Raw genomic sequence first — 17848 nt, 5'->3', positions numbered from 1 at the left:
ACTTGTTCGCTTGACTCCTACTGGCCTAGTTCATTTCTAAAGTCGGACATGAGATATTTGCCAGGATAACAACTCACATGATCAGTCCTGTGTGTGTGTGATTGCACTACTGAACTTTCAAGAGTTTCAGTATTGATATCAGAGTGATATCTAAAGCCTAATATAGGCCTACAATGGGTCTGGATTCACAGACAAGGCTTAAACCTAGGCCTAATCCTAGACGAAAAAGCATGTTCAATTGAGATTTGACATCGAAAGTGTGGTTTAGTCCAGGACTAGCCTTGTCTGAAACCGACCCAATGTCATAACCTGTGGAATCTGTTGGTTAACATTTAAGCTGTACAACACCACACGTTTCAGGGTCCACACAATAACATAAATATTAATTATTAATGAAAAAGTGATACATCAGCTACATAGTAATACAGTCAACTTCTGATATGCAATGGCTTGTGGGAGCTGCAAATCACTACATTAAACAGTAGTATGCATTTCATGTATGCATTATGAGCAAAGTTAATTATTATCCAATAATTCAAAGGAATGTGGAAAAAAAAACAAGGGCTTGGAGTAACTTTGAACAGGCTTATGCATTTTGAATGAGTGGATCTGAGACCTTCGGTATAGATTTAATGAATCTCTACATTATTAAATATGATTAAATATTCATTCACCAACAGTATTTGTTTCAAACAAAGGCACATTTGCACACGCGAAATGCAAATGTCAAAATAGTAGTGTTATCTAGGCTACTTAGATAATCACATTGTGACAGTTCATCCATAGACCCTCATCCTACCTACCTTGATCTGGATCAGATCCTGGTGTTGTGGTTGTGTTATGTTTTGTCCAAGCTGTTTTTCTGATAACCCAAGTGCCGCATGACTTCACTACAATAAGCCTCTACTTGAGTTATCTGCTCAACGTTCAACCTCTCCCTCCATGCATATATGGCTTCTTTTGCATCTCTCGAAGATATGAGGAAAGGCTTGTCAGAGGAGTACCCGTGCCCGTGTGTCATATTCAACACGAATTTATCCAGGGCGGGGAAGGATGTGAGTTTGGAGAAATTATACAGCCTCTGCAATTCCTCCATGGGGTGCAGGACTAGATCCTCGTAGCGTATCCTCATGTAATTCCTCTTCACCCAGGGCGGTGCGTTCAGGACCAGCATCAGGTCGTTCAGCCAGTTGTCACAGATCAGCTCCATGGCGCTGGAGACGTAGTTCTCTGCACGGTTCATCCTGTTGTTGGGCACCAGCAGACGTTTATACTTCTCACTCTGCTTCTTACTCCTCAGCACCTTTGATTCAGAGATAGGAAATGTTAGGATATTTATAGCATAGAGTACAGCACAGTGTTTTATTGTATAGTATAGTGGATAGTGTATATAGCCTTTACTTATGTAAACCAGCTCTTTTCCCTCCTTGTTTTTAGTAAAAAAAAAAAAAAGTGCAATAACACTATGTGCAATATGACAACACTCGGGTACATAAGGTTCAGAGATAGGAAAAGTTAGAATAGGTATAGCATAGCATAGAGTACAGCAGTGTTTTATTTGTACAGTATAGTATAGTGGATAGTGTACATAGCCTTTATTTATGTAAACCAGCTCTTTTCTCTTCTTGATTTTTTTTCCTAGCACCAGGGGAGCCCCCCCTCCCAAATGTCGTTGTATGGTACCTGTACTGTATTAATGACAATAAAGACCATTCATTCATTCATTCATTCATTCACCTGGATGCTCTCCTTGACCAGCGCCTGTTTGGACTTCAGACGTGAGTTGTGCACCGCTCGGGGGTCCCGGAACAGCTGAATGATCTGCAGGTTCAGAGATGCGTCTCTCACCAGGGGGATCAGGACCCCCAGGTCCAACACCCGCACGCCTTTGATCACCACGACGCGGTACTTCTTGCACTCTCTCTCCAGCTCTCTGATGTCCCTGCGTGGACACTTCCCGCACACCGCCTCTTGCACTAATCCCACTTCGTGCCTCTTAATGTGTGCATTGCTGCACAGAGGCTCCGAGCAGATCACTTTGTTCATCTTCCAGCCGAAGATGAAGGAGGTGGAGATGTTTTGACTCCCTGCGTACAGCTTCAGCACGGAGAAGTCGCAGAGGAACAGCGCGTGCATCATGTCCCGCACGGCCCCTTGCAGACTGGCAGCATCCCCCGGGTACAGGGCTTGCCATATGTGCCACATGGGCTCGTACAGATAGAACACGTCGGGGTGTTGATTGAACAATTCCCCTAGAAAGGAAGACCCTGTCCTCCAAGTTGCATGCAGGTAAATGTGTATTTTAGATGTTGAGTTCCTGTTGAGAACATCCTCCATCGTATCGGTGGCGTTGCTGAGTTTGTCCCCGTTATTCCACAGTGCCATCGTGTTCTCCAAATCAGGACATCTCGGCTGTTGTTGCTGTCCATGTTTTGCATGCACCGTCTTACTACTCCTGTAATCGAATATGTACGGAATCAACAGCAGCAACACAGAATAGCCTAGAATTAAAATCAGGTATTTCTTCTGCAGCCTCCTCTTCATGTCCGTGCCTTCAGAGAGAGCTCGAGCTGTGTGTGTGTGACTGTGACGCGCCTTGTGGCCGGGGCGCGAGGCCGCCCGCAGGAAAGTTTCGAAGATTAAAACAAAAAACAAAACAAAAACGAAGCCACGCCCCCTAGCCACGCCTCCCCCCCACTGCAGTTTAGATCGTCAAAATAAAAGTTTGGAAGTTTTTTTTTGGGTTTCTATGAATTTGTACTTCCTATTTTGTGTGTAATATTATTATTACTATTATTAATATAATTATTACACACAAAACACACGCAGGAAAGTTTCGAAGATTAAAAAACTAAGCCACGCCCCCCACGGCAGTTTAGACCGTCAAAATAAAAGTTTGGATTTTTTTTTTCTTCTATGAATTTGTACTTCCTAGTCCTATTTGTGTGTGATATTATTATTATTGGATGGAATTGAAATGAGAAGATTCAATTTAGGAGACGAACTGAACATAACTGAACGTCAATAAGGATTACTGAATCAAATGATTTTCCCTGGGGTTAATCTAAAAAAGAAAATGCTGAAAATGGCTGGTGTGGAAGGAGGCAAACGGTATGTGTATGTCCACCAAGAGCTTTCACATCTCTCCTGTGTTCTCAGATCAACGTAGGTCGATATTAGATCAGAGAAAGGATATTAGAGGAGGAGGCCACTTTCAAGGATTGAGATTGACCCGTAAGAAGGAGGCTCTCTGGGTGATTTGATTGGCCAACAGATTTCAGCTCTCTGGTGATTTGATTGGCCCGTAAGGAGGCTCTCTCGTGATTTGATTGGCCAGGACAGATTTCAGTCAGGAAGGGGCGGGAGGGAGTCACGTGGATGACAGCAGCCAACCCAACGGTATCTGAACAGCAGAACTCAGACCAGCAAACATGGAATAAATGGATCAACACAGAGAACACAGCAATGTGCATTAGTCTCAATGGACCTAACGAGTTTATTTAGTTGACATAGTTTGATTTTGCAAGCACAAACTTAGCAGCATCCGGATACAGCAATTACTATCCAACAACAACAACACGAGTACTAGTGTTATTAGCCTGGGGGGTATTCCATCAACATCGCTAAAGGAAAACCCAGGTTTAGTCTGATAAGTCTCGCGAGAGTTCTTAAAAATATCCAGGCATTATTCTGATAAGTCTCGCGAGAGTTAGCCAGGATTTTCCTTTAGCGACGTTGATGGAATACCCCCCTGGCTAGCTACATGCGCTAGCATTTACTAGCCACAACAACCATGTCCCAGGCGCACTGGACCGACTTTGAGAGAGAGACAGAGAGAGAGACGAAGACCCTGGTCAGATGCATCTGTGGGATTCAAGACGAGGAAGACCAGAACTTCCAATCTGCGCTGAAGTTTATTCAGTCGAATTTCAGGTAAGAAGATTAAGGCCAGGAGGGGATGAATGTGTGTCTAGCTAGCTACTGTGTATGATAGGGAGATGAAAGGGATGTGAATGAATGAATGAATGAATGAATGAATGGTCTTTATTGTCATTAATACAGTACAGGTACCATACAACGACATTTAGGAGGGGGGGCTCCCCTGGTGCTAGGAAAAAAGACTAAAAACAAGAAGGGAAAAGAGCTGGTTTACATAAATAAAGGCTATGTACACTATCCACTATACTATACTATACAAATAAAACACTGTGCTGTACTCTATGCTATGCTATAAATATCCTAACATTTGCAATCTCTGAACCTTATGTACACGAGGGTTGTCATATTGCACATAGTGTTATTGCACATTCGTTTAAAGTGTGAGATAGGGAGATGAAAGGGATATGGAAAGTTAGATCTTTACCTTTTCTTTTTACTGTTTTCCCACTTGCTTTTATATTCATTCTATGCTTATATATGTTTTTATATTCACTTGATGTTCTTATTCCTGTTGTAAAGCACTTTGAGCTGCATTTCTTGTATGAAAGGTGCTATATAAATAGCTTTACTTACTTACTTCTGCCATGAATGATAGCTGATGTGTTTCTCCATCTGCTGTCAGGTTCCACCGCTACCTGGATGTTGACAGTCACAAGGTCCAGCGCAGCATACGTGGGTAAGTAGTTAGGTTATCGTTTCCTTTGTAAAAGGTGTTTTTTAGTGTGTGTTTTTGTTCTGTGGATGCCTGGCATGGTATAATACAATCTGAATGTCTCTTTAGGATCTATGAGAAACTCATGATTCACTCAGACCTAAAGAAAGCAGAGAGCTGGACAAGACTGACGGAACAATTCCTGAACTCCCCTCTGCCCAACACTGATGGAACGAAGGTATGACAGACAGTAAGCTACTATAATAACACAATATATATGATGTATCTATCCCTGTTCACCTGGCTGTGCTTGTGAAGGTCTCTTGAGTCAGTGTGCCCTTTGTGTGTTTCAGACCGAGGTTCATCACAGTGTATTGTCCTTGTTGCTCCTGCTGTCAGACTCTCCCATTAACTCAGACTACAGTGAGATCCCCAGACTGCGGGAACCTGGTTAGTACGACAACACAGATCCTCTACAATCTCCCCTCCACCTCTACCTGGTCCTCTCTACTCTAGTCTGTCTGTCCACTATTAAATGATACATGGCTTCCCTTGTGTTGTGCAGAAAAAGAGGATGACTTTGACTGGGGTAGATATCTCAGGGAAGGAGAGGATATTGACACGGGACCATTTCCAGACACCCCAGTGAGTAAATCTTGTTTTTAGTTTTTTTTCATTCAGACTTTCAGTATTTGACCATTTCTATTTCATGTATAGATTGCACTGCATGCTGACCTTGATTTAAGCAATATCACACGAGAGGGAGTGCTGTTATACTGAATATCAGCACGGCTGTGATTGGGTCGTAGTGATTGGGTCGTAGGTACGAGGCCGCAGGCCGAATACCGAAGACAACCACAGCCGTGCTGATATTCAGTATAACAGTACGACCTCAAGTGTGATATTGCTTTTATACATTTAATCATTTATTTTGGCTCTGTCAACAAAAAATAGTTCCGCAACTGGACTGTTGCCTAGTAACCTGAACACAAACATCTGCAGGCTAGCTACTTTGTATTAACGGTCATTTCGGAGTGATACATATTAGTTAAAAGTCCCAGTGCTGTTATACTGTATATCAGCACTCATGGAATGCCTCTTGTCCAATCAAATTACTTGTTCGGAACTAACTGTTGTATAATGCAAATTCTAAGCCTCTCATTGGTCTTCCTCTCCCAGGAGTGGTCTGAAGAGGAGAGTGAGGAGGAGGACAGCCAGCAGCCCCTCAGCAGAGAGGATTCTGGGATACAGGTGGACAGAACCCCCCAGGAGGAGCAGGACCACACCCAGACCGCCCCGCTCACATGGACAGGTGGTTCATTATAAACAATATTGTAAACAAAAAAAAAAAATAGGGGATTTTGGCAAATATGTTTGGGCCGCTACCCACACGTTTAGCTGTGTTGCTCATTCCACGAATGCATGATCTTTACAAGTTGTACCTCGTTGTAAAGGTGAGTAATCAGGCTTTCCAACAATATAAAATACAATACCAATTGGTATTATTAAAGGGGAGGAATAATCTACCAAAATAACGTTTCAGAATTGTTTTTGAGGAGTTTATAAAGATAATGCAATCTCGAATAAACCACCAAAACAATATCCTACACCGATCAGACATTTCTTAATGTTTTTTAGACATTTGCTACATTTCATGGAATGTTGTTTTTGTGCTTTTCTCAATGGAATGTCTTAACATTCTCTTTGGAGTAATAATTTGTTCGATTGTTTTGTGACATCACAGTGGGGGAGCCTGAGGCGCGTGCTTGGCTAGAGCAGCACGTGGTGACGCCATACTGGGTGGCGCACGCCCCCCGCTTCCCCCACAGTCTCCACCTCCACTCCAACCTGCTCAACGTCTGGTAAGACCAGTGGTGTAGTCTAGGTGATACGCAGCGCTACGCCGTATACCCACTAGGAAAGGCCAAGGATTTCCATATACCCACTTAAAAATGTGTGCGGATACGTAACGGCGTTTTGTGACAGAACTTTCACACTTTCATTCATAAAATTCACCCCGTCTGTGTTACGAAGCACTTGACTTTTGGACCATTGGGACTGGCTATAGCGTCATATACCATCAACGGTGGGAGATGCGACATGAAATATGTCAAAATGCAGCACTATCATGCGCAGATCAGCCTTATAACATTTAATTTATATATAACGTTAGACAGGGAGCGCAGATTTATTGTTATGGCGTTCCGAAATGAACGATATGAGGCTGGGAGGGAAGAATCACAGTATACCCACTAGAAACAACTAGACTACACCACTGGGTAAGACCCCTCAAGCTGGGTTACTAATTGGCCAGTTGTGTGCAGGTCAGCCATTTTGGCTTTAAATAATTGATTGCCACATACCATGATTAACAGGATAGAAAGAAGAAGAAAGAGGAAGATTCTAATGCGAAAGCTTATTAAAGCCTTGATTTGATCTCCAGGGACCAACATCTGTACAACACAGATCCGCTGTATCTGCCTGAGGAGAAGGCCTTTGTCACAGAGACCCAAGTGATACGGGAGACATTGTGGTAAGATGGGACATATCTTTTTTTTTTCTGAGTGGGGCAGTCCCACTCATATTTTTCATTTTATTGATAGATACAGTGAAGATTTAGACAGGAAGGATGGATGAGAGAGAGAAGGGATGACATGCAGGATATGTCCACGACCGGAATCGAACCGGGAACCCTGCGGTTACATGGTTATCGCTTAGTCCGCTACGCCACCTAAGCACCCCAGATGGGACATATCTTACTGATTTTGGAGAGTTGTATGTTGGCAATGTTTCCTGTCAATTAGGTTAATAATAATAATAATTAATAAGTCTTCTTATTGGATTGTGGAAAATTCAGAAGAGAAAACATGGGCTTCTGAAGACATTTTAGGATAACTGACCTAATGGTTATCTGCTTTCAGGCTTCTCTCTGGGGTGAAGAAGCACTTCATATTTCAGCATCATGATGGAAAAGTCGGAGTAAGGAACGATGTGGTGGTCACTCACCTGACCGGCGTAAGTTGATCATTAAGAACATTAACATACAACAAAGTCTGATCTAGTTCTGCTTGAGTGCCTCTCTGACCCCAATCTCTGTCTCCCTGTGCTGCAGACCTGCCTGCGCTCGGTGCTGGAGCACATTGCCGTGTACGGCCAGGCCGTGTTCCGGCTGCAGAGGTTTATTGACGAGGTGACGGGGTGCAGCTGTGAGCCGTGTCCCCCGGGCTCAGGCGGCTCCTACACCTCCAAGAAGGGCTCTGAGCCTCCCTTCAGGACCTACCAGGCCTTTGTCTGGGCGCTCTACAAGTACTTTGCCAGCTTCAAAGAGGAACTCACTACGATAGAGAAAGATCTCATATGCAAAGGCAAGTGTCGTCGTTGTACTGTACTGTACATTGGAAAGGAAATGGTTATGTAACTGATTGGTCTAAAGCCCAATTTATAATTCTGCGTAAAATCTACGCCGTAGCCTACGCCGTAGGCTCACGCGCACCTCTCCAAAAATGTAACTACGCGGCAGTGCCTACGCAGACCGTAAGCACTGTGATTGGTCCGCTTGGTAGCACATGATTACGACTCTCGTAGGCCTAAATGCAGAAGCCATGACAGAAATGTAATTTACTTTTTCTGTAATGACTTATTAATAAAGATTTGAAAAATTATGATAACCATCTTATTATCTTAGTTTAATGTCATTTCAATGCATTATAGACATTTTCTTTACAACAAGCATAACAAGCATAAAATCGCTATTATGCTGCTGCTATGAGTACACCAACCAATGCGACGCAGACCGACCAACGCAGAACTATAAATTGGGAGAGCCCTTGTGTAGGCTACGGCGTAGCCGCACGTAAATTCGACGGAGAAGTATAAATTGGGCTTAAGAAGTTTTTGGTTTGGCTGTTTGTTGTCTGATCAATTCTCTGATTGAACTTCTCTCCAGACGAGACGGTCACCTTGTCAGCCGTGCTGGTGAGACTCACCCCTCACCTGGCCCAGATCAAACTGCTGCACAAGGTCTTCATCACAGGCGTGGCCGAGGTCCCTCCGGAGACCCCCAACGTGGTGCGGGCCTCCCACCTGCTCAACACGCTCTACAAGGCCATCCTGGAGTACGACGGCGTGGGGGAAGCAACAGAGCAGGCGGTGAGGATGTTCAGTTTGTTCTTAAGTGTTTTTTGAAAGTGTTTTATTACTCCAAATGGAACATGGAACATTCTATTCTTTAGAATATGGAATTCTATAGAACATTCTATTCTATGGAACTATTCTATTCTATAGAATATGGAACATTCTCTCTTTGAATCTTGACTCAAAAATGTTCATGAACAATTGAGAGTCAAGAGCATATATTGTTTTACATTTTGAAAGTGTATTACTCCAAATGGCTTAGTTATAATACATTTTTAAAGTAGAAACCGCATTGTTTTTCTTTTTAAACGACAACATTTTTGCTTTTTAAACCATAACACTGTTTCTTATTATTATCTTTAAATGACTGGACTTTTTAAATAGGCACTACATTTTATAAACACTGCTATGTCTGTCTGTTTTTATTGTATGTATTTAATGTATGTGACCTATGTGTGTTTTTAATGTGGAACTGTATTCTTGAGCTGCACTTCTGCCTGTCGAAGGAGAATTTCTGTCACTGTGTGACGGACAATAAAGCTATCTTGAATCTTAATATTATTCTGACCTCTATCTCAGGTGGCTCTTTTATTCTCGCTGTGGACAGACACAGTCAGACCGTACTTGGAGATAGTGGATGAATGGATTGTTCACGGTCACTTGTTCGACCCTGCCAAAGAATTCATTATTCAACGGTATGGAACATTCTCTTTTAGAATCTTGACTCAAAAATGTTCATGACAGGGTATGTGCGGTGTCTTGAAAAGTATTAAAAGTTGATATCAATTTTGGGAAAATCAAGACCCTTAATAAGTATTATTATTATAATTATCACGATTTTATGAGGTCTTGAATTTTGTAGACGTATGTTTCTGAATTAAACTCTGTCCAAAGAGTTAGTAAAAGTTCGTGAATTTATTCGTTTTATTAAAAAACAAAGATGAACCGGAAATTCTGTTAGTGGTCTAGTCTATCGCAAACTAAAACTGTTAAGTTAAAGGTGTCACTGATGTAAACGGTTACAGCTCCAAGTGTCAGTGAGGTCTGGAAAAATATTGACAAGGTCTTTAAAAAGTCTTAGAAAGGTATTGAAATTAACCTCAAGATTCCTGTATATACCCTGAGTAGGTAACATAGACACGGCTGTTCTAGTGTCAACTGTCACTTAGATCCAACTGTCACTTAGATCCAACTGTCACTTAGATCCAACTGTCACTTAGATCCAACTGTCACTTTCAAATTAACCTCAAGATTCCTGTATATACCCTGCATGAACAATGATCTGTCAAGAGCATATATTGTTTTACATGTTATTGACTTAACCAGGACTAAACGTTCGCTGTGTCCCATTGCTTTAGGAACAAGGACGTGCCAGTCAACCACAGGGACTTCTGGTACGCCACCTACACCCTGTACAGCGTGTCGGAGGCGGTGGAGAACGAGGAGAAGGTGAACGACGCGGCCAGCGGCAGCTCTGGCGGGGAGCAGGGCGGCTCCGGCTGTAAGCAGCTCACCATGGTGTCCTTCCTCAAGCCCGTCCTGAAGCAGATCATCATGGCGGGGAAGTCTATGCAGCTGCTCAAGAACCTGGACTGCAAAGAGGCGGAGCAGACAGACAACTCCTCTAGAGGTCAGTGTTGAGCTGTCGTGAGCTTAGAATGATGATAAGGTTCTATCTCCGTTTAGAATGATACGGTTCTATCTCTGTTTAGAATGATACGGTTCTATCTCCGTTTAGAATGAGAAGGTTCTATCTCCGTTTAGAATGATAAGGTTCTATCTCCGTTTAGAATGATAAGGTTCTATCTCTGTTTAGAATGATAAGGTTCTATCTCCGTTTAGAATGATAAGGTTCTATCTCCGTGTAGAATGATAAGGTTCTATCTCTGTTTAGAACGATAAGGTTCTATCTCCGTTTAGAATGATGAGGTTCTATCTCCGTTTAGAATGATAAGGTTCTATCTCCGTTTAGAATGATAAGGTTCTATCTCCGTTTAGAATGATGAGGTTCTATCTCCGTTTAGAATGATAAGGTTCTATCTCCGTTTAGAATGATGAGGTTCTATCTCCGTTTAGAATGATACGGTTCTATCTCCGTTTAGAATGATAAGGTTCTATCTCCATTTAGGGCAGTTCAGAGATATTGAGCGTCAAAGTTTTTACATTCCATTATGCAACATTTTAAAAAGAACACCACACAGGCATTAATAAACACCTAATGGATCAGATTATGTAAAAAACTCAATTTTGACAAAAACGTATAATTCTAACGTCACGCTGTGTGTGTCCATTGTTCCTGAAGGGGAAAGCAGGGCAGCTTCCTCTCAGCAGCAGTCAAGATGTGTGTTTGACGCCAGAGGTGTTTTGAGTACTATTATATGAGGCTTTTTTATGTGTTCACCCACCGCAGAGAGAGAATATGTTTATGCTGTTCATTTATTATTTATGATTTGAGTGCACTGAGTAAAACCTTTAGCACATGGCAAGTAGAATTGAGGTCATGTTCTCAATTGAAAGTCTGAATCGAGACCCGGAGCAAGTGGATGACTTTGCAACATTGTTGCATAAATTATTTCTCTGCTTTGCGTTCTCACAGCCCTTCATGTAAACGAAGTAACATATGCCATCGAAGCAACAGACGTGGTAGTTGATTGGTCAGAAATGTTTTAAATTGCCCGTTCGTCCCGCTCTTATCCAGATCAACTATGCACTGTTGTTTTCCTATGGACAGCCTCGATGCGTCGTTCCTAACCGGAGCGAAACCACCCTTTTCAAGCGGAGCATCCGTTGGTTCTTTGCTCCGGGAGCGACTTCGAATGCGCGTTCTCACAGCTCCAAACGACGCAGAGCAAAGCGAATTTCATCCTAAACTCTGATTCCGAGTGAAGCAAATGTTCTAGTGAGAACACCCCCTAATGTTCTAGTGAGAACACCCCCTAATGTTCTAGTGAGAACACCCCCTAATGTTCTAGTGAGAACACACCCTAATGTTCTAGTGAGAACACACCCTAATGTTCTAGTGAGAACACACCCTAAGACTCTGAGTTCTGATGGGTTCAGGTCTGACTGGTATGTTGCAGATGCCGAGAGGAAGAACCTGTACACGCTGTTCCTGGAGTCGGTGCAGTCACGTCTCCGCCGCAGAGAGGAGTCGCCCGTGGATACGGTCACCGAGCAACAGGCCACTAAGAGGAGCATCATCAAGATGCAGTCTATCGTGGCTCAACATCTGCAGATGGACGACATCCACGACCCTCTCCTGGCTATCAACTTTGCAAGGTAAGCACAGCAGTGCACCACAGGCAGTGAAGCCATGTTAGCACTGAGAAGTTGATCTGATCAATACTTTCTCAAAGGAAGCCTAAAAGACATCTTTTGAGAAAAGCCAGTCCGAATTTCAAGCATTGAATTATTTGATTGTAATTTATACAACAGTTAGTTCCGACCAAGTAATTTGATTGGACAAGAGGCATTCCATGAGTGCCGATATACAGTATAACAGCACTGGGACTTTTAACTAACTAATGTATCACTCTGAAATGACCGTTAATACAAAGTAGCTAGCCTGCAGATGTTTGTGTTCAGGTTACTAGGCAACAGTCCAGTTGCAGAACAATTTTTTTGGGACGGAGCCAAAATAAATGATTAAATAAACAAACAAATCATAATCTGTTGTCACTTTTTACTGTTAACTAATAAATTGCGGCCTCGTACGACCGAATCACAGCCGTGCTGATATTCAGTATAACAGCACTCCCTCTCGTGTGATATTTCTTAATTAATGACATTGTTGGTACCCTAACCGGACCTGTTTAGTGGCTTGAGAGAGCCAAACCCATTTTTTGGTCATTGACGTGCTGTACCCTCTCTTCCCCTAAGGCTGTACCTGGAGCAGAGTGACTTCCATGAGAGATTCTCTGGAGGTGACGTCATCGTGGACCGCTCCTCTGAGTCTGTGACCTGCCAGACGTTTGAGCTGACCCTGCGCTCCTGCCTGTACCCCCACATAGAGAAGAGGTACATCGAGTGCTGCGGGAACCTCATGAGGACCCTGAAGAAAGACTACAGGTATGAATGAATTAATGATTTGTTTATGAATGAATTGTTTAATGACCACACGACCTAGGTCGGTGGAATTTGTTTTCGGTACAGGTGGAACAGCTCAATACAGCAGTGTCAAAAACATACACACATTAGTTTAGTTTAGTTTAGTTTATTTATTTAGCACACAAGAGATTGTGCAAGGAGGGAACGAAGCCCAGAAGGCTTGTACATAGTTCCACTCCCGTCAATATCTATGTTTCAAATAAACATCAAGGAACACTTAATGCATGTCAATAAGAGAAAAGAAACCACAAACAAAATCATATCCATCGGGCAGAAAGGTAGGTATTACACATAACTATCAACATGTACATGTACACACATAACCACAAGACAAGAACATAGTCAATATTTACAACTTATAAAGTGCCGTACATGTGGCAGGGTTAGTGCAGTGAGTCAGGTGTTGAGAGTCCTTATAGCAGAGGGAAAAAAACTGTTTTTGAAACGGGATGTTTTGGTGGCCAGAGGTACGTCCCTCTTCTGACATCTTACTTTTGGTTTTCACTGTTTAACCCAGATAACAAGGCTCTGTTCATGTGTACGTTCTACAGGTTGTTGGAGTATCTACAGGCAATGAGGAACTACTTCCTCATGGAGGCCGGAGACACCATGTACGACTTCTATACGGCCATCTTCGACAAGGTGCTCGAGAAGGAGAAGGCGGAGGAGGAGCTACAGCTGTCTTTTCTCAACATGCAGCTGCAGGAGGCAGTGGGACAGTGCTGCCCGGAGGACAGCAGCAGGTACTGCATACACAATTTTCTAAAAAGATTTAGAACAATCGTAGTGAAATAAGCCAATCTAACAGCATGTTCTTTCATATGTAATATAAACAACATCTGTGATGTCGATTGTAAAAGCTGTTTGCTTTCATTTTCATTATGTCTTGCTGGTGTTTTTACAGATTATCAATTTTCCTGGAAGCCGTCGACCCTGCCAGGAAAAAGCAACCTGTGAATAAGCTTGATGCCCTTACCCTCAGTTACAAGGTATGAACCTCTTATCACAAGGTTGGCAGATCGGCGGTTCGAGCCCCGGCTGGCCACATGTCGAAGTGTCCTTGGGCAAGACACTGAACCCCCAAATTGCTCCCAGTGAGCGGGCCGGCGCCTTGCATGGCAGCTTGCCGCCATTGGTGTGTGAATGTGTGTGTGAATGGGTGAATGAGAGGCCGTTGTAAAGCGCTTTGGAGCAGCTTTGGAGCAGCAAAAAAGGTGCTATATAAGTGCAGTCCATTTACCATTTATCCAGAAAGATGACTGATGATGTTTTGTCTTTGTGTTGTATGATTCACTCTGAGATGCATAACCAGTCATTCACACGTGTCTCTGTCTGTTGTCCTCCAGGTTCCCTGGCCTGTTGACATTGTGATCAGCTCTGAGTGTCAGAAGATCTACAACCAGGTGTTTCTCCTCCTACTGCAGATCAAATGGGCCAAATACAGTCTGGACATGCTAAAATTCAGTGGTATGAGTGTGCAGGGTTACTTTTACTCTCAACACATCGTGACGTTAGAATTAGGTTCTATCTCCATTTTTGTCAAAATTGAGTTTTTTACATAATCTGAACCATTAGGTGTTTATTAATGCCTGTGTGGTGTTATTTGTAAAATGTTGAAATGTTTTAGTTAGTAATTAATAAAATAGAAAGGTTCCATCTCACAAAACATAATGGAATGTAAAACTTTGACGCTCAATATCTCTGAACTGCCCTAAACGGAGATAGAACCTTATCATTCTAAGCTCACGACATGACAGTCATTGTTTCCAGAACACCATGAAAACGCATGTTATACCAACGCATGTTATAATGTATTTTTCAGATTTGACAGTAGCTGCCAAGAGAGTGACCGGAGGGGTAGCTGAAGAGGTGACGGCCAAAGAGCCAACAGATGTCAACCAACAGATCCACCGCATGTTCCTGCTACGAGTCAAACTGATGCACTTTGTGAACAGCCTACACAACTACATCACCACCAGGGTGAGACTAGTGATGTAATGATGTAATGATGTATTCATTGTATTGCTACATTAGTAGCAAGAAGCCAATTAGTGAAACTTCACTAGTAGCTCAGTCCACAAGTTCCCCATCTCTCATCTGTGTTGTGTATTCTGTATTCGGTATAAGTATGAATTTGCATTGATTTATGATAGTTGGTATTTTTATTTTATTTATTTTTATTTAACCTTTATTTAACCAGGCAGGCCAATAAGAACTAATTCTTATTTACATTGGCGGTCTGGCAAAAGACAAAAGCCTCTTGGGGGGTGGGGGGGCTGACAATAAATCAGGTTATATGTTAAAAACAAAGAACACACACGACAGACAGCGGCACACATCCAACATTCCAGCACAGTTAAAAGAGTAAAAACATACGTACATCTCCACACCTCCTCCACTTACAGTCACAGCATCAAGTTAAAGGGACAGCGTCACACATCCACATAAACCTGCACAACATTAAGCACACAGAAAGCACACAAACAGCATTAGAGAATTAGCAATACATACAGTATGCACATGTGGACAGACACAGGAAGTCAAACAGGCATGCATGGGACAGACAGTAAGCAGCCGTGGTAGTTATGCTCTGTAAACGTTTTTGTTCATCATGTTTAGATTCTGCACAGCACTGGACTGGAGTTCCAGCACCAAGTACAGGAGGCCAAAGATCTGGACCAGCTGATCAAGATCCACTACCGCTACCTGTCCACCATCCACGACCGCTGCCTGCTGAGGGAGAAGGTGGGTAGCCCCTTTCCCTTCAGACATAAGTCCTACCTTGTGAGGGCTTGTTGACTATTCTAGGAGAGGGACAATTCCTCCTGAGACTGGCGGTATTCGGTTGTTAAGTCTGACGTCAAACGTGACGTTTAGCAATTTCCGGGTCCAAACCAGAAAAATTCCCCGCACCATAGTACCAGTGTACTGAAGCGGTAGAATGACAGTTCAATCGTTTTTTAGACTGGGATCTATTCATACAACAAGGGACACAGCACTTTCCCGTTTTCCCCATATTGTCAGGGTCTCTGAGCCTCGGAAAAGCGCTATACAAATATAATGAATTATTATTATTACTGCGTTGGACCCGGAAACACGTCACGACTTAACAACCGAATAGACAGCTTGTGATTAGGACAGGCCATTATGACACTCCTCCCCTGGGGGCTTGGGCCGTCTCCAGTGGGACGGAGGTTCTCTCCTGAAGCCCCAGGAGAGATTTAGAGAGAGAAATAAATCCTCTTTTATTTACTTGAATACAGTGAAAGTGAAAACTTTCATATTCCTGTTTAAATTGATGATCGTTTCTCTTCAGGTCAGCTTTGTGAAGGAGGCGATAATGAAGGTTCTCAATCTGGTCCTCATCTTCTCTGATCGATGGCAAGCTGGGTTTGGAGCTTGGAAGTGAGTGAGGATAAACAGAAAACATGTTATAAGCTATTTTATGAGTTCAAGTCCTCAGTTTGGATGTAATATGGATGTTTTGGCACTAACTATTGGAATTTTCCTTTTCATCTTCAGGATTGAATCCATTGATAAGATGGAATCCGATTTCAAAAACTGCCACATGTTCCTGGTGACCATCCTGAACAAGGCTGTCTGCCGTGGCTCCTTTCCCCATCGTAAGTAGAATGAAGGCCTCTTTTGATCTCAAGCAAGAACAACAAAATAGTTTCTTCCCCCAGGCCGTCCGCATGCTAAACGAAAGACATTAGAGGTAGAAGGACCGCGGCACACCTATTTATTTATTTATTAAAGCACACCTATTTATTTATCTCTTAAAGCACACCTATTTATCTCTTAAAGCACACCTATTTATCTCTTAAAGCACACCTATTTATCTCTTAAAGCACACCTATTTATTAACTAGTATTTAATTGGTTCCCTTGTACTGCGCTAGGCTACTGCCTTTTTAAAATGTGTCTTTTTATTTAGCGCAGGACACTATTGCTACTTGCACAGCACTTTGTGTTCAGTACTTTATGTCCCTTATGTCCTGTGTCTTTTATTGTTACTATTGTCTCTTTCTTCTCTGGCACAGTGTACAGTGTTGAGTGTCTAGTCCCATTTCATTTCACTGCATGTTTTACTTTGTATTTCTGTGCACGTGACAAATAAAGTACCCTTGAACCCTTGAGCCCATCTGTTTCTGAAGTCACGGGCCTCTTGATGGCGAGCATAGGATGTGATTTTCTGATGTGTGCGTTTACGTTTTTTTTCTTTCTGTTTGTCTGTCTCACAGTGGAGTCCCTGGCCCTGTCTCTGATGGCGGGCTTTGAGCAGTGCTGAACACAGAGAAGATCATCCACCCTCCTCTGCTCCACCCTGGCAACCTCTCAACATCCACCTCTAACTGTCTCATCTCTTGGTTTCGTGACGGCCGCTGTTGTACACTGATGAACATCAAAGCGACAGACTGACAAACACTGTTGTTGTTGTTTTTTATTGCAATTGTAAAAAATATTACTCTGACATTGGGGCGGCTGTGGCGCAGGAGGTAGAGCTGCCGTCTAATGATCACAAGGTTGGCAGATCGGCGGTTCGAGCCCCGGCTGGCCACATGTCGAAGTGTCCTTGGGCAAGACACTGAACCCCAAAATTGCTCCCAGTGAGCGGGCCGGCGCCTTGCATGGTAGCTTGCCGCCATTGGTGTGTGAATGGGTGTGTGAATGGGTGAATGAGAGGCCGTTGTAAAGCGCTTTGGAGCAGCAAAAAAGGCGCTATATAAGTGCAGTCCATTGTATAGACTTGACGCACAATAAACACTGCATAACGCTGTCAGCCTGTTGTTTTCCTGATACATTGATTGATTTCATACGTTGTTGTGTGACAGACAGCTCTGTGGTGATGCTATTCAATTAATTGGAAATAACAGTTCCATCACTTCTGCAACACTAAGCAGACATTGAATGACATGATGTTAACACAGTATGCATGCTATCAGGGTTATAATTTTGAGATATTATTACACTCCAAATTGAGATTTCTCCACTGGCATAGCACCAGAATATCTGA

The 17848-nt window shown here is 42.9% G+C and overlaps 2 protein-coding genes across 2 annotated transcripts; one reads left to right on the top strand and one right to left on the bottom strand.

Moving 5' to 3' along the window:
* Nucleotides 1-838: 838 nt before the first annotated feature.
* Nucleotides 839-2544, bottom strand: chst7 (carbohydrate (N-acetylglucosamine 6-O) sulfotransferase 7; the record flags this gene model as incomplete). Its single annotated transcript, XM_080537249.1, has 2 exons — nt 839-1303; nt 1738-2544. The coding sequence occupies 2 exons, from the start codon at nt 2542-2544 to the stop codon at nt 839-841; spliced, it is 1272 nt and encodes a 423-aa protein (XP_080393375.1).
* Nucleotides 2545-3793: 1249 nt separating this feature from the next.
* tubgcp5 (tubulin gamma complex component 5) lies at nt 3794-17511 on the top strand (the record flags this gene model as incomplete). The annotated part of the gene is made up of 23 exons (XM_080535980.1): nt 3794-3933; nt 4562-4615; nt 4721-4829; nt 4945-5041; nt 5157-5236; nt 5771-5903; nt 6336-6453; nt 7035-7124; nt 7513-7606; nt 7704-7971; nt 8538-8740; nt 9305-9420; nt 10084-10355; nt 11806-12004; nt 12605-12793; nt 13384-13575; nt 13737-13821; nt 14179-14299; nt 14655-14812; nt 15452-15577; nt 16149-16237; nt 16355-16455; nt 17076-17511. 23 exons carry the CDS (start codon nt 3794-3796, stop codon nt 17120-17122), a joined length of 3081 nt encoding a protein of 1026 aa, XP_080392106.1. The 3' UTR covers nt 17123-17511.
* Between the last annotated feature and the right edge of the window lie 337 nt (nt 17512-17848).

The sequence above is a fragment of the Nansenia antarctica genome (genome assembly GCF_963989245.1).
Source record: "Nansenia antarctica genome assembly, chromosome: 7".
Lineage (NCBI taxonomy): Eukaryota > Metazoa > Chordata > Actinopteri > Argentiniformes > Microstomatidae > Nansenia > Nansenia antarctica.
This window is presented reverse-complemented; position numbering and strand designations above follow the sequence as displayed.